This window comes from Watersipora subatra, chromosome 10 (genome assembly GCF_963576615.1).
Source record: "Watersipora subatra chromosome 10, tzWatSuba1.1, whole genome shotgun sequence".
Taxonomy (NCBI): domain Eukaryota; kingdom Metazoa; phylum Bryozoa; class Gymnolaemata; order Cheilostomatida; family Watersiporidae; genus Watersipora; species Watersipora subatra.
Window position 1 is genome coordinate 56655417 of NC_088717.1, and position 17530 is coordinate 56672946.

Sequence of the window (17530 nt, forward strand, 5' to 3'; positions counted from 1 at the left end):
CTGCGCTCCAAACCAACCTTCTATAAATTATTGAAAATCCAGGTTTGTTGGACCATTTAATATCTGTAATTCATCATAAGAACAATGCAAACACAGCAAGTCTGTTTGCATTACTGTACTAACTGCAGTTAGTACAGTAGCTAACTGTAGTTAACTTGCATTAACTGCACCATGTGCCACAGTTGTAAAAGCGAAACTAATGAGGTTTCCTATTTTAACCGAAAACTACAAAACTAACCCCATTTTGATTTGTAGCGTATCTTCTTACACACTACCGCAAGTTATCTGTGATACCGAATAAAAGGTTCAACAGGTTTCATATGAGTTATTTAAAAAAATCTGTTTTCATAAATAAAACGGCTTCAGACAGTGCAATTCAAGCATCACAAGAGGCAGCAGCCAAGCGTTTTATCTATGATTTAAGGAAGCGCCAAAAATTTCTGACTTACCACATTAAGCCAATTTAAAATCACTCATCCCATCTATACCAAATTTCCCAAAAATCGAATAACTTGTATGTTTTTCAATGATCGTACAGATAAAAAACCCTTATGGATTGGAAGTTTGCTCATGAACTTGTGTAGATATGATACCATAGCGATGACTCCAAATAGCCAGCTCTCTCTTTTCTACTTACAGATACCTTTACAAATAATCCTCTATTAGTCCATTAAAAGCAGCACAAATATAAAAAGAAAACTTCATTAAATTATAAAAAAAGTTGTTAATGATACAATTGATATAATACAATTCAACAATTGACAAATTAGAACTGAAATAAAAGTAAAAATAAAAATGAAACAAATGCGATGGAGGTAGTTCTCTGTGCGGAATCAAGTTCAAAGACAGCTATAAGAAAGCTATAATTGATTTGCAGTTAATACAAGTTATTTAAGTTAATACAAAAATCATATGTAATTCTGAGATATAATATACAGGTATCCATTCAAACACTATGAGCCGGTAATAAAAAAGCCAGCTAGTCTATCTGGGACATCTCTCGGTGCAGAACAGTTGCGAATGTTTCATCGCTAGAAGCAATGGGCGGCCAATTTTTGGAGTCAGTAATCTCATCTCCAATTGCCTCATACTTTGAGCCTAGAAATAGAAAGTACACTGTCAATAATGAGTGACAATGATGCAATGAGCTGGTGTCAATTGAAAGCTAAGAATTTATCACCCCTGATCGGGTATCGCGAACAAAAGTGGGCTTTTGATCACTTCTATAATATAATTATGTAAACTTTTTGACATGCAGTGTGGAATTTGAGTAAACCGTTGTCTAACATTTTTTAAAACACTCAAACTCACAAATTAATACATAGTTTGGTAGTTATCTTTCCACAGATTGATTTGAAATATATTAAACAGTGCTCCACACCTTTTATTTTTGTTTAAAAACTATGAATTCCGATAGCAAAAACTAGTAAAAGAGTTATTAAAAATGAAAAAAAAGATCAACGCAACGCATGTTTGAAATTAAAACAATAGAAATATATGGCTAAACACGAGATAAAATCTTTAAAATACTTGTGAAGCTGTCCAGTAGTTATTGTGAAGAGGAGAGTGAAAGTGATGAGAGGGAGAGGAAGCCTGAAAGGAGTGAAAGTGTAACGGCTGGCTGTGATAATTACTAATACAATGTTAAAATATCAAATATATTAATCTAATATACCGTAAAACCTCTAATTGAACGCCACGGTGCTCTTTTTTTCAACCCTTCTTTATAGTGGTGATCAATTGGAGATGGCGGTCAAATAAAGGCTGGCGGTGTTTTTTTCAAATGGCTTGTCAGAATTTTCAGAAGATAAATTTAGCCCTATTACGGGCGAAGCGAATGTCACCTATAAGTTGCCCTCTTTTTCCGGTAGAGCGATATTAAACCTTTTGGATGCAATAAATCTGCTAACTTACCTTCAACTTGTCAAATATCTCTTACTAAATAAGCCGAGAAACCAAAAAATATCTCTACCAGTTGATATCTTGCAATGGACCTGCGATAATATTATAGCCTGCGTCCTTTGCAATTTGTTGGCAATTTCAACTTTTATTTCATTCTAAATTTGAAGGCATATTTTTAACTTATATCTATATTTAACAATGTTGCATAAAGCTCATTGCACTCATTGATATGTTTGCTACAGTTTGCAGCCAAAACTAGCTTTTTATGTGCAATAGAAGAGGAGTTACGAATGTCCATCCATTGTATAATCAGATTACAGCAATGATCCTATCAATTAATACGCTACAAATCTGCAAATTTATAAATTATATAATGATGATCTATCAAATTGTAAAAGATATATTCATGAGCAAGTGACATAAAAAACCATACATATATTACATGCAGAAACAAAAATTGACGTGTTTAAAACAAAAAGATTTGCATCGTTTGCTCGGATAGCTGCGTTCTGTTTGTTGCTTTCAATGGACCGAACATTTTTTGGTTGTCCAATACTGTCTGCAATGTCTTCTTATCTCAACTCTTCTTCTGCACTGCATAGCTAGTCGATATTAGCGTCCAAACAATTTTTTGGCGGAGCAAAACGTCTACAAGTTGCATTTAGCTTAAAAGCAGCCCGTAAAGGTTTTGCTCGTTAAACGCAACCTCTGTGCCATCGCAAAGTTAATGCGTTTTTATATACGTGTACATACTTTGAAGTATCAAGACCCCATTAAACAAGGAGCTAATATTAGCTTGAGACAATTATTAATTATCTCTACGGTGTTGCTTTCAAAGTTTTAACAAGAAATAAGCTAAAAGCTTTAGCACGTTAAAGTGAGAGAATTGATTATTATTGATGTAAACTATTCATTATTAATACAATTTTGAGGACACTTCTACTGATCTCTTGATATTATGGGTTCATGAAGATCAAAGATTGTCAGTGGCATTCAAATGGAGGTGGCGTTGAAATAGAGGGTGGCCCTCTATTTTCCAACCCCTTATCTCATAGTGGCGGTCAAATGGAGGTGGTGTTCAATTAGAGGTGACATTCAAATAGAGGTTTTGCGTTATTTACAATTGCAGTGATGTAATAAAATATTTTCACTATTATAATACAAGTACTATTATTAGCGCACATGAAATGGGGGCAACATTCTAGTTGTTTTGAAAGGTATCTGAGACTTTAGTCTGGCATTTTGTTATAAAATGGTAAAACGTGTATATTAAGACTGCATTTAATCCAACATATGAGAGTGAAACTAAGATATCAGCTTAGTTTACCTTCAGCTACAGAGTAGTAAAATGTAATAATTGATCTATCGTAAACCTGAATACCTGAATGACAACACGAGCGGGACTTTGCGAACTCCTCAACCTTGACCCTCAGTGACTCATTGCCTGTGATGAGTCGTTCTACAACCATGCAGATCAAAAAATTTCCCGCAGCAAAGGCTAAGAAGAGAGCACGGAATCCAATAGTCGGGGGTAGCCTCAGCTCCATAAATGCTGCCACAGGTGCTGTAATAGGTTAAAGTTTGGCTTGTTTTAATTTGATAAAACATTAAACTAGTTATGAATAACATACACGCAGATGATTTAGCTGGGATTGCATCACATGATCATATTAGGCGTGTAAAGGCCTTTAAGATTGCTGACATACTGTCTACTGCTGAAGAAGTGGGCAGGAGTTTATTAGGACAATCAGTAATCAATAATAAACCAGTAATAATAACAACCAATAATCAATAATAGTAACCACATTATTACCATCTTATTTTACTGTATAGCTTCTACTATTAACATTTGTTGCTCTCTTCCATTGTATAACTCCTATTACATACATTTGTTGCTTTCCTCTACTGTATAACTTCGACTATTCACATTTGTTGCTCTCTTCTAATGTATAACTTCGACGATTCACATTTATTGTCCGCTTCTACCGTATAAATTCGACTAATTACACTTGTTTTCCTTCTTCTACTGTATAATATTGACCAATGTCAGTTATCATTGTCTAGCTTTACTCTCCTAGTGTCAAATCTTGATTTTTTCCGTTGATAATAAAGCTTCTAGTTATGAGAACGCCACCCTCCTATAGTTCCCCTAGACCATCCGTTGCATGCATTGCATCAATACAGTTACGGTTGCAGTACTGTAGCAAGTATTAAGTGATCAGCAAGCAAAAAGAGGAATAACCTTTAGAAATTCGTGTAACGCTGATGTGGTTGGCTGTAACACTGTTATTGCGAAGTCAATGAAAAATCACAACACTCAAAAATTTCACCATCCTCAAGAGAAAACACTTTTTCGACCAAATACTTGCTCTCTTGGTTGCTTGTAGTCTCATTTGAATCATGCAGCAAAAGCCATACAATACAAAAGCGCCAGTGGTTGTACATGTAAATACATACCTGTAGGATAAAGTGTCAGCCAGACGTTGATGAGGATGACAACTATAACATTGACAAGGAATGGAATGTTAGAAAACATGTGCTTTCTGTAGGGGGCACCCTGAGCAAACATGAGTGCTAGGATGATGTATTGAAAGCTAGACACATCAAAGACAGCCGTATTCTCATAACAAATATATTCCTCATCTGGATTCTCTTCATAAGGCTCAAACCTGCAATACCATTGATCAACCACTAATAACCTTTCACCAACAATGCAGTCGACAGAGCATAGAACCGTCTGACAAGTGTTGGACCTGTTATGTAATTCTTTAGTCTCGTGTCAGCACCAATTTTGCCAATTTGAGTTGGGGCACAATGCATTTGGTATTTCTTCGTTTTATGTAAAACACCGGAAACAGTCTTTTAAGGGTGAACAAAAGTTGTTTTAAGGTCAACCAAACATGTTTCAAAGGCAAATTAACTTCCATAAACATATTTGCTATAAAAGTGCAGCTAAACATTTTTTCAATGATCTCTTCTATTTCAAAATGGGCTAAATATTTTTTGACGTAATTCACACTATCACAAACATTTTCTCCCCTACTCGAAATATGAGTATGGTATGAAATAATCTTATAATGTGACTATAGGGTAACTGAATCGTAAAAAATGAATACAATATAAGGGTCAGCGTAAATAATGTTTATAAATAATAAACTACCAACGAGTCAGAATTAAAGAATAAACTTACCATTGCTGGGCCATGATAAGGAGCATCGCTCCGAGCTGTACACAGGTCATTATGATGAAATTGATGCCTAAGATGAGTATAGGAAAAAGACTGGCAAGTTTAACTGGAGGGCTGTAAGGGTGGAGGGTGTCGGCAGCAGGAGTGAATGGAACTGCAACAGATAGGACATGGACTGACATACCGCCACTGACACCAATCCCTCATTTTTTGGCTTTATCAATTTGTGCGCACATGCACTCATTCGCGGAAACGCCGCCATATTTGTAGACAAACAAGAGTCATTCTCGTTAACTTTGCTTTATTGAATAGTATTTTTGGTGTTATTTTTGGCATTTTAAAATATCAAAAACGATTTTCTCTGTTGCAGCGGTTGGAGCACCCAAGGATACTGCAAATGACCGGCATTTTAACTTTAAAATTCAGTGCAAAAGCTTCGTGTATTTAACGGTAAAAGTTGCCTACAAAGATGGCAGACTACGATAATTCACAGTCCAACACTCACAGAATGACATCACGAGAAAACGAAGGATTAGCTCCTAGGGCATCACTAGGGAGAACGCAAGAATAAATTTAGCATTTAGTCACTAGTGGCGTACCTAACTGCTCTCTACAGATGTCAACTAAATAGTGGCTCTACAGATGCCAACTAAATAGTGAGTCTACAGATGTCAACTAAATAGTGTGTCTACAGATGTCAACTAAATAGTGTGTCTACAGATGTCCACTAAATAATGAGTCTACAGATGTCAACTAAATAGTGACTCTACAGATGTTAACTAAATACAGTAATACTTCAACTTACGAGTGCTCCAACGTACGAGAAACTTGAGATACGAGCCAGCTTTTAAGCAAGTTTTAGCACTAACATACGAGCCATGTTTGAGATACGAGCACTTGAGTCAGTTGCCAAGTATGCCGTAGGTGTTTTATGAGAACAGCATCACTCTGTATTTTTCAACTGCTCAGGTTATACTGTTGTACCGTGTTTTTTGTGCACAATTTTCTGTGCAGAACTATGTGAATTAAACGTACTGTGCGTAGACCGAAAGTTTGCAAGTAAAATGAAAGATAATACAAAGAAAAAGCAAATGATAACAATTGATATTAAACGGAAAAATATTGAAAAATATGCGAAATGTGTATGCGTGATTGAGCTAGCTCGGCAATATGACAGAAATACATTCATAATTATCAAACAGAAGAATTATATTCAGGGCATTTACATGTAGTTCGCAAAAGGACTAACCATAGTTTCTAAGCGGTGCAGCGATCTTCACGACCGCTGGTGGCATTGGACAAACAATTGGCCGGTGACAGCGTAACTGAAACGATGCTATGTGAAAAGGCCGGCGCTATCTATCCAAACTGTTTAATAGACATTCGGACAAGCTGGCTAGTGATCGTGCATTAACCATTTGTGACGACACCTGTGTTCGTCCTAATCGCAACATGATGCATGGGCGACAAAGGCAAACGTCCTTAGATAGGTTTATCTTAAAACGGCCGGCTAGTCGTGAGAGCGAAAAAAAGGAAAACTTTCTCGCTAACCAGCGAGAAACTTCAAACTATGAGCGCCGAAGAAATTTTAATTACGTTTAGTTGAAAATGAAAGTTTGCTTTTAGGTTTGCTTCTAAGTTTGTCTTTTAACACTTTGATAAAATCCAAATTTATCAAAGTCAAATGTTGTAACGAAGGATAACTTATATCTCCCTCCCTGGCAAATGCGAGTGTTAACTGCTATTGTATGTATTTAATTTTACATTTTAATTAATCACATTTCCTTGCATTATTTTTTTTATTTGTTGCTTTTTGAAAGCATGTAGTACGTAAGAACAATAACCAACATGTTCTTTCTGTTACAATATCTTGTTTTGAGTGTTTTATTTGCTTTTTTAGAGTAGGGAAACCAATCAATATATATTTAATTGTTCTATATATAAATAAATTGCACCAACATGCGAGTAAATTGACATACGAGCTCAGTCTCGGAACGCATTAAGCTCGTAAGTTGAAGTATGACTGTAGTGAGTCCACAGATGTCAACTAAATAGTGAGTCCACATATGTCAACTAAATAGTGAGTTTACAGATGTCAACTAAATAGTGAGTCTACAGATACCAACTAAATAATGAGTCTACAGATGTCAACTAAATAGTGAGTCTACAGATGTCAACTAAATAGTGAGTCTACAGATGTCAACTAAATAGTGAGTGAGATCTTATCCAGCTTTCCAAAGGTTTTAGATGGATAGATGGAATGTAATTGCTTTAATGATAAAAAATGTTTCACACTAAAAATATTTTGTTAATTACATTTAGTTTAAGCTGTTTATTCAACATCTCTCAAATAATCTATGTAGCAGAACTCTCAAGCAAGAAGAACAGCCATAACTAACAACAACAGTAACTAAAAAGAACCATAACCAAGAACCATAACCAAGAACCGTAACCATAACCAAGAATTGTAACCATAACCATGAACCGTAACCATAACCAAGAACCGTAACCATAACCAAGAACCATGACCCTTAACCAAGAACCATAACCAAGAACCGTAACCATAATCAAAAACCATAAACAAGAACCGTAACTATAACCAAGAACCGTAACCATAACCAAGAACCGTAACCATAACCAAAAACCATAACCATAATCAAGAACCGTAACCAAGAACTGTGACCAAGAAGACAATCATAACCAACAACCACCATAACCAAGATTAATAACCAACAAACCAAGGCATGTGCTATAAACTTAACAATGAGGTGCTGAAGATGAAATGAATTTAGGGATGACACAGTATTATCAACATCGTTTGTTTGTTCATAATGAGATACGCGTTGTGAATCAGTATTTCCAGTCAAGAACAAACTTCGCATGCCAGGCACTGCAGTTGTACATGACTACTCACAGGTAATAGACAAAGAGGTGATAACTGCCAGATCGATGTAAAGGAACTCGAAGTCTGTCAGGTTGGCTCCAATCTACAATTGAGTGAAAACCTATAAGAACACATTGTAAATGTTCATATTAAAATGTTCATGTATATATTCATATACACGCCAATGTTCCCTACAGTCATGTTGAAAAATATTAACACCCTTATGGTTTTATCAATAAAAATTGTGCAAAATATGCTTCTCCTTTATAACACTTTGTGACTACTTAGAGTTGCTTAAATGCTCTGAAGTTTTTCCATTGTCTTGCACAGAGTTGAAAATTTGTTTGAAGATCAAAATTTGTTCCTCAGATAACTTTGAATGAAATTGTGGGTAAGAAATTAAAAAGAATCGGTGAAATTCACTAAAAATTATCTCGACCATGAGAATAAGAAAATGTATTACAATCTTTATTAAATTAATTCTATTGTAAAGAATGGACTCTCAGCTTCACTTTGGTGTGTAAATTGCTAGATTTGTAAAAATTATTAGACTTACTAGGGCTTAATAATAATACTCTTATTTGAACTATTCATTATTCCAGGCGTGTTAGTATTATGAACATGACTGTAAGTCAAAGTTTACATCTCATTTTGGTTTTTCACATCAATTCCGTAAAAGTCTAACGATGAAACAAGACATTGGAAAATATATGGCGCTTTTGTACATAAACAGCTCAGGGCGATCGGATGACAATGTGTTATTGAGAACTAATTCAGTTTGATGAATGCTCTTGCAGATGAGATTCCAGGTCTTTCAAAATAACCTTCCCAATTCAGACCATAGTTCGAGTCTGATATGTCTCATTGCCCAACACGGGCAATATCTCTAAGATAATTGTCTACTTCTTTATTAAATCATTCAACATACTGGTGATACTCACATAGTACAATAGAAGTACCGATGCATACTGGGTTAGGCTGTATCCTGCCATAAACTTGAACACTCCAAAAGATGTGACAAGCGCAGCACGTCCCTCCTTGATCAGATGAATAACACACCGAATGTTGGCTATCTTAGATGTGAAAGGAGAAGCGACTGAAGCCTCAGCTTCTGAGAGAGAAATTCCAGCATGGGCAACCTTCAGAGCCCCGCAGTCGTTAGCACCATCACCACACATGGCCACATAGTAATCTAAATACCACAAATCAAACAGCTGCAAGTACTTTAAGAGGTTTTCATGACTCTTTTAGTCAACCTATGATGAGTTCTGTTAAGTAGGAGGTATCGAAAAACTTGCTTTATTTTAACACATATCAAAACACACTTATATCAACAACAGATTACAGCACATCTCAGACCTAATATCAACACTTATATCAAAACACTTATATCAACAACAGATTACAGCACACCTCAGACCTAATATCAACACTTATATCAAAACACTTATAGCAACGACAGATTACAGCATACCTCAGACCTAACATCAACACTTACATCAAAGTACTTATTTCAACAACAGATTACAGAATACCTCAGACCTAATATAACACTTATTTCATAACACTTAAATCAATAAAAGATTACAGCATACCTCAGCCCTAATATCAACGCTTATATATCAAAGTAATTATTTCAACAACGGAGTCAGAATATCTCAGAACTAATATAACACTTATATCATAACGCTTATATCAAAACAGATTACAGAATACCTCAGACCTAATATCAACACATGTCAAAACACTTATATCAACAACAGATTACAGCATACCTCAAACCAATATTAACACTTATATAAAAACACTTATATCAAAGACAGATTACAGCATACCTCAAACCAATATCAACACTTATATCAAAACACTTATAGCAACGACAGATTACAGCATACTTCAAACCAATATCAACACTTACATCATAACACTTATATCAACGACAGATTAGAGCACACCTCAAACCTAACACCAATATCTATATCAATACACTTATAGCAACAACAGATTACAACATACCTCAAACCAATATCAACACTTATATAAAATCACTTATATCAAAGACAGATTACAGCATACCTCAAACCAATATCAACACTTATATCAAAACACTTACATCAAAGACAGATTACAGCATACCTCAAACCAATATCAACACTTATATCAAAACACTTATATCAACGACAGATTACAGCATACCTCAAACCAATATCAACACTTATATCAAAACACTTATATCAAAGACAGATTACAGCATACCTCAAACCAATATCAACACTTATATCATAACACTTATAGCAATGACAGATTACAGCATACTTCAAACCAATATCAACACTTATATCATAACACTTGTAGCAATGACAGATTACAGCATACTTCAAACCAATATCAACACTTATATCATAACACTTATAGCAATGACAGATTACAGCATACTTCAAACCAATATCAACACTTATATCAAAACACTTATAGCAACGACAGATTACAGCATACTTCAAACCAATATCAAACCAATATCAACACTTATATCATAACACTTATAGCAATGACAGATTACAGCATGCATCAGACCTAATGGTAGGGCAGATGCCGCAAAGCATGAACAAATCTAGCAATGCAAGCTTACTCAGCTTAAGAAACCAGAGTTTATTTAGGAACTAAAACCAGAGCCAACTATAACCAGTGTTCTCTCAAACTTGATATCTTATTGGACTGCCAATCAGTATATAGGAAACAACTTGTTTTATTATTTTTTAGCATTATCATCATCCAACACGGTTTTCAATAAAACATTATACTTTAACATAATAAAAATGCATTAAGATTTTTTTCCAAACAGAATACTGAAATATGCAAAGTATCATTTGTTTTCTGTTTGTTAAAGTTGGCTCTTCGTTGTGTGATGAACTTTTGAACATCAATTGACCTCCAATCAGTTAATCCTGCAACTATGAACAATCGAGTGAACATAGCTGACTCATCAAACAAATAAAACAACTGCTATCTTTAAATGTGTGATATTATGTATTGAATGCTTGTGAATACTGGAATGCCACTGTTTAAGGTGAAAATGACTCTTGCATAGAAGTAATAGCATTCAAGTAGGTGAACTAACCTAAAGACTGCAGGACTTCTACAAGCTGGGACTTTTGCTCAGGAGACATTCGTGCAAACACGGCACCTTTTACAGCAATTCGTTGGAGAAGGTTAGGATGATCATCTTGAATGACACTCCACGCCCAGCCAGTCAAAGCAAAACAAAAATCTTCAACTTCATCATCCATAAACTCTATGTTTATAGTTGTGTCCTGTAATAACAACAAATAGATAGCCTCTATGTCTATAATTGTGTCCTGTAATAGCAGCAAATAGATAGCCTCTATGTCTATAATTGTGTCCTGTAATAGCAGCAAATAGATAGCCTCTATGTCTATGATTGTGCTCTGTAATAGCAGCAAATAGATAAACTCCACCTCTGTAATTATGCTCGGTATTAACAAACAGATTTAATACATTAGAACATCAATAGAAACTTAAGCAATGACAAATCTAAACCAATTTTCTCAAATGAAAACATTGACTTGTGACGCGCTATAGATCCCTCAATAACACAGTTATATACTCTATGCATATAGGAGAGACATAGCATCAACTTATTTGTCTACTGAGTAGTTTAGGTATCTTTCAACAGACACGTATACTTATGGCACATTCAGCTAGTATATTACAGACATGATGCTGAACGCCCGTCTTACCACATCGTCAACAAACATTGACACTGCAAAAGCCATAGCTAAAATAGCATATACGTAGAGAGTTCCATTATGAGCGTAATGAAAAAGCCTTTAGTTCTAGCAACTACGCACCTCACTGAATTTTCCACCGCTCTGCTCTGTGTAAAACCCAATAGTTCGTTCGCCATTCACCTCATTAGCTGCCACCAAGATAATTTTTTGACCAGGGTGAATAATTCCGCACTGCTTGGCAACAGTGGCAGCAGTCAGCATGTTGTCACCAGTCACCATGACAGTCCTTATGTTTGATTGGGTTAATTCAGCAATGACTGGTGCCGTTTCCGGCTTAAGCATGTTCTCCATGACGAGAAGCCCGAGAAACTTCAGGTTTTTTTCTACTTCAGACCTGTAAAGGATGTATAAGTTAGTTCCTCATATGACTATAGGTTACGGTAAAGGAAGGCGATATTTGCAATATATATTACGGTATGATCACACCACAAATAAGTCAATATAGTAATCCCTCTCTACTTCACTGCTCAGTTTTCATGGTTCAGTACTTCACAGGCTGAAAATAATCCTTGAAAAAAAATAAACATCAAAAAATAGAAATAAAATACAAAAATCTTTCTCATACTCTGGCCCAGTGAGATAAAACTATCCCAATATCCGCAAGCAATATTGTGATAGTTTTCCTGTTATGATTTGGTTTTCCTGTTATGGTTTGTGAAGGGTAAGAGTGCAAAGTGCTTGTGACACCCTTCAACATGCCTCTCAAGTACCCCCTAACCTCAAAATTATCTAATGAACATAAGAAAAAGAGGGAAACCTTAAATATTCGATAATCGGAAACATTAGAGATATAGACTTCATTAGATATGATAAAGGCAGGCAATAGCCTCACATGTGTGGCAAGAAAGCATTATATATAAAACTCGCGCAATAAATAAAATAGGTTTAGAAAGCATTTCAAGTGTTGTGGTGCTAAAATTAGTTTCTATTTCTAGGATTTTCACATAAACCGTGAAAAATTAGGGATTTCTGTATACGAGTATCAAAACATGTCGATCACATGAAAACATGTCATAACTTTGAGTGTGAAATGAAGTATATATCAGCAAAGCTGCTTAGGATGGTATTGCTGCCGATGTGAATACTTTGGTATTTGCCCATGTGCATCGGTTAGTATAAATAAAAGACACGCAGCAGCGCTGCTTGAAATGATGTATGTACTACACGATGACATGTTTATATCACATGTCTTTGAGTTTGCAAACTACATAAAGATCTACTAATTATTTTATAACAAACTAGATGAATTCTTGACGTTGCACGGGTATTAAAAAACAGCTTATAAACAGTGGCAGGTAACGTAGTTGCCATTGACTAATTTGAGTAAGCTAATATAAGTACTGTTAAACTTACTAATAAGAGCCGTGAGAGCAAGCTTGGGTGACACTGCATAAAACATAGTCGCTATACGTGTTTTAACCCAGATAATGACTATTTACCCAATGAATCCATTGTATCCTGTGTAACTTAATGGGTTAGCTTGTTGCCTTGTTAATGGGACATTCCGACATCAAATCCTCTGCGATATGAATTTTTCATTGCTAGACTTTAATCACTATAACTGGACATACGGTGCACAAAAAGACAAAATGTGAAACACAAACACTGGGATTTATAAATAATATACTAGCTGTACTACCCAGCGTTGCCCGAGTAATAAAAAAGTCTTTGCACCAAAAATTGATTTGTATTTAACACAACAACATTTCCCATTCTAGCTTTTAAACTACATATCATGAGAAAAGTGTTTTGTGTAGTCGAAATAATTTAAGAGAAAATAAAAACAACTGTAAAGGTTTTCAAACTTGGTCAAACAACGGTAACTTTCAAACTTCATATCATGAAGAAAATGTTTTGTGCAGATAAAATAAATTTAAAAAAATAAAACAATTACAAAAGGGTTTAGATGTAAATGTAAAATAATTAGCAAGTAATAGCTAAATTAAGTCGATTTTGCTATGATTACAATAAAAGATGATTCAGTAATGATACAATTAATACAAACTGAGAAAACTAAAAATCAAAATCCTGAATATGTAGAATTAATAATAACAATTCTTGCATAGAAGTGTGTGTGTATAAAAAAGGTTATTGTTCCACAAGAAGCTATCCAACAAAACTTTGAATACGACGATATTGTTACCGCTTCATACCGGTACAAATGTAAAAATGAAATATCGTAACTGTCTTTGTCTGACCGAACGGGAAGAGAATGTCGAGTCTATTCTAACGGAGATAATATAATTGTTCGTGTAAGAAGAATTGGCCTTGACCCCAGATGTAGCAATTGAACCTTACATCGTAACGTGTGGGCGCAATGCTAAAATAATTAGCGTGTGCATAGGGTCTACGGTATATGATAACTTCTTGGTCAATATGCTGATGTAGCTCAGTGGTAGGGCGCTTGGATAAGAAACTTGCGGATGCATTCGTCTTGAGTTCCAATCCATCAGAATGTGGAATCTTAATTCCAAGATTTTGATAGCTATAGTTGGAGGGACACAAATACCAACATTGAGAAATATTTTTTATATAGATTAGCTTGCAAGAAGAATTGCTTTTAGCTCACAGCAAAAATGTTTTCCTAGCGATACATGTGCCATATTCCAATATTAGCTTTAGTATGCTGTGAATGTGAAACGTTTTAAATATGGCGATTCACAAGGAAAAGAATATGCAGCTGTTTAGATAATAAATTGAGAAAACAACTTCCAAGCTAATTTATTTGCCAACTTTCCGACACCCCAAACCTACAGTATACACGTATGTCAAGAGAGATGACAGAGAGGCTAGACATACCTATCAACTCTATGTAGCTTGGCATAGCTGAGAGTCAGCTCCTTGTGAGCCATGGCTATGACTCTGTAGCCCTGCCGCGTGTACTCAGCCAGCCTATCAGAGAAGTTATTGGGTATTGTCTCTTCAAGACAGAGTGATGAGATCATTTCTGGAGAGCCTTTTGTGAAGACCTCAAAGACTGGTGAAGACAAATTTTTGACGATGACTGACATTCTCTGGAGGGAGGATGAGAAGGTGAACTGACGGAGAATACCAACCTCGGGAGAGTCTGGTGAGTGTCCGGTCTAAAAGAGTAAAGGTGGTTAAAAAGTAGAGATTTTATCAGAAAGTGTTGGTATTGTGTATCAACTGTGATTGTGTTTGATGTGATCTGACTGCCAGGATATTTCAAGATTAAAATCGATAAAATGTGATTGCGGTTAAAACGCTTAAAAAAGAAAATTGCTATAGTTCATATTGGCTATTACATTCAAGTTGCAGGGTTACACGCTTCTATTCTACCGATCAGAGCGTTTTAACCATGATCAAGTTTTGTCGATTTTAATCTTAAAACATCCTGACAGTCAGATCAACTCAAACATCAAAAACAATTGCAAATGATAGAGAAATACCGATAGTTTTTGATAAAATCTACTAAAATTTTGTGCAAGTTGATCTTTAAAGAAAAAAGAAACTTAAGTGAATTTAGAGAAACTGGATGAAGACTAAAGCACACACCTTGGGCTTGACAACCGTTGGCATTATCATGTCATATCTATTGGTCTCTTCACCTACTTCTTCCAGACTCCAACCTATGAGATCCAATAAAACTTGTATGCGATACACTGGAGAATTCCTAGCAATTGCACTCTCTCTGATGTGACGCGGAAGGCATCCTTCACAAAAGATCACGTGTGACATGTATATAATGGCTAGGATAAGTTGTTCAGCACAACAGATGCTCTAGATTTACTAGAATGAGCCAACACGCTAAGTCTGTTACAGAGTGGTTTCAGTTCAGCGTAGGAAGTTTCCTTATTGGCGAGTTGAACTAGTAGTAGTAGCTGAATCATCTTTGTCATTTAGAAACTGTACACAATATGAAATGAAGCAGGTAGAATACTGCTTATATTGTACAGTATGACATTATAACAAAGTGTATCGTTCTCTAGCATCTGAACTCTGTATTTCACATTATCTATCATAAAATGAGTTAACTTGAAGACCAAATACTGATAAAGGTTATTTGTATCCTTTTCCTACAAAGGATTCGCTAAACTGAACAATTTGAGAGAAAGAGGAAGAGAGAAAGAAGAAAAGGAAGAACAGAAGAGAGAGGAGGAAAAAGAAAAAAAATGGGAAAGGAATAAAGAAGAGGGAAAGAAAAAAAGGGAGCAAAAAGAGAGAAGACAAGGAAGGAGAGGAAAACGGAGAATGAGATAAGTTTTGGTTCAGTAAACTGCCAATAATACTCACCGGTAGCCTCAAACATTTTAAGGTCAAGGGGGTCTCCACTCAACTCTCCATCAATATAAGTGAGAGAATGACAAGAAGCCATTCCTGTCTTTATAGGTGCGGTTTCAGTCATCCCTCTCGTATCCTGTACAAATGCTGTAAACCTATAAATAGGGATGAAACAGTGCATCTTAACAAGAGTAAGCAACTCCAACAAGCGAACAGCTTTCCAGAGTATAAAATAATTAACTGGTGGTAACTGAAACTACACTAAAACTGACTGGCTCAAGTCACCTTGCAAGTACTTCCAGACTTCAGTACTAACAGACCTTCCAAACATTTCAAATATCAAGCTGACAGACTTGTCATGTACACTCACTGGGCATCTTCACAAGGAAGGACTCCTTGCATATCTAGTCCATCCTCCGTCAGTGTGCCAGTTTTGTCAAAGCAGACAACATTGATAGAGCCAGCTATGTTTATATAGCTAGGGATAATGCAATATATCTTTGATCTACAAATCAGCCAAAGTAATGATGTAATGTATGACATCGGACCAAGGTATAATACTGCTAAACGAAAGTCTATACAGAAAGTGAGTACACTCTATGTCCAACTATGAGTCCACTGACACAACAAATTTCTACTAGGGCAATGCTACCAGTATGACACCTCTGTGTTGCGACTGCAAGTTTGCCAAGCAGCTGAAGTGCAATAACTACAATATAAGCATGCACTGCTATGCCACTAGTGTACTATCTACAGTACAGATGTGAATGCTTTTGAGAAACTGTCAAGGTGTGATACAGCAAAGAACGTTAGACTTATTAGCATGGCACATGCCATAGATATGATGCCAACACGTCTTATATTGATAGCATATACATGTATAAATATATCATAAATATATCATAGATAGGCGTATCAATGTTGACATATATTAGCATAAATATCGTATCATCAATATCATATTAGTATCAATATTGGCATATTGATACAATGTCCATATAAGAATATGTAAAATGTTGTTATAATATATCTATCCTGTTGCCATGACAACGAATGTCATGCTATACTTCTCAACCTCAGTGTGCTAACAAAACTATTCTAACACAATCCATAATGGAGTGTTCACACTAAGTAAACATGTGTAGTACACCTTGCATTTAAGTAACATGCCTTTGTTGCACACTTACTGATTCTTCAATCTCCTCTGAGAGACGACGATTCCAACAGCAAGCGCTGCCGGTAACGCAGGAGGAACTGCGATAGTTATTATATCTAAGACTCTTCTCGCTACTAGCCCAGCTTCATATTGTCTATCTACCTGAAATTACACAGCATTAGTCATAATTATAACTTCATATTGGCTATCTACCTGAAGTCACACAGCATTAGCCATAGTTATAACTTCATATTGTCTATCTACCTGAAGTTACACAGCATTAGCCATAGTTATAACTTCATATTGTCTATCTATCTGAAATTACACAGCATTAACCATAGATAATTTCA

General features: G+C 35.6%; 1 protein-coding gene across 1 annotated transcript in view; it reads right to left on the bottom strand.

Moving 5' to 3' along the window:
* Positions 1-686: 686 nt before the first annotated feature.
* The window catches only part of LOC137407309 (polyamine-transporting ATPase 13A3-like), a 48997-nt gene continuing 32153 nt past the window's right edge, over positions 687-17530 (bottom strand). Inside the window, exons 13-25 of the mRNA XM_068093921.1 lie at positions 17212-17338; positions 16395-16529; positions 16037-16179; positions 15299-15372; positions 14582-14865; positions 11843-12116; positions 11092-11284; positions 8915-9165; positions 8004-8076; positions 5093-5243; positions 4360-4571; positions 3284-3466; positions 687-1098 (exon numbers count right to left, since the gene is read on the bottom strand). Coding sequence (XP_067950022.1) covers positions 980-1098; positions 3284-3466; positions 4360-4571; positions 5093-5243; positions 8004-8076; positions 8915-9165; positions 11092-11284; positions 11843-12116; positions 14582-14865; positions 15299-15372; positions 16037-16179; positions 16395-16529; positions 17212-17338 — 2219 coding nt within the window. The 3' untranslated portion in view covers positions 687-979. The remainder of the gene's footprint in view (positions 1099-3283; positions 3467-4359; positions 4572-5092; positions 5244-8003; positions 8077-8914; positions 9166-11091; positions 11285-11842; positions 12117-14581; positions 14866-15298; positions 15373-16036; positions 16180-16394; positions 16530-17211; positions 17339-17530) is intronic.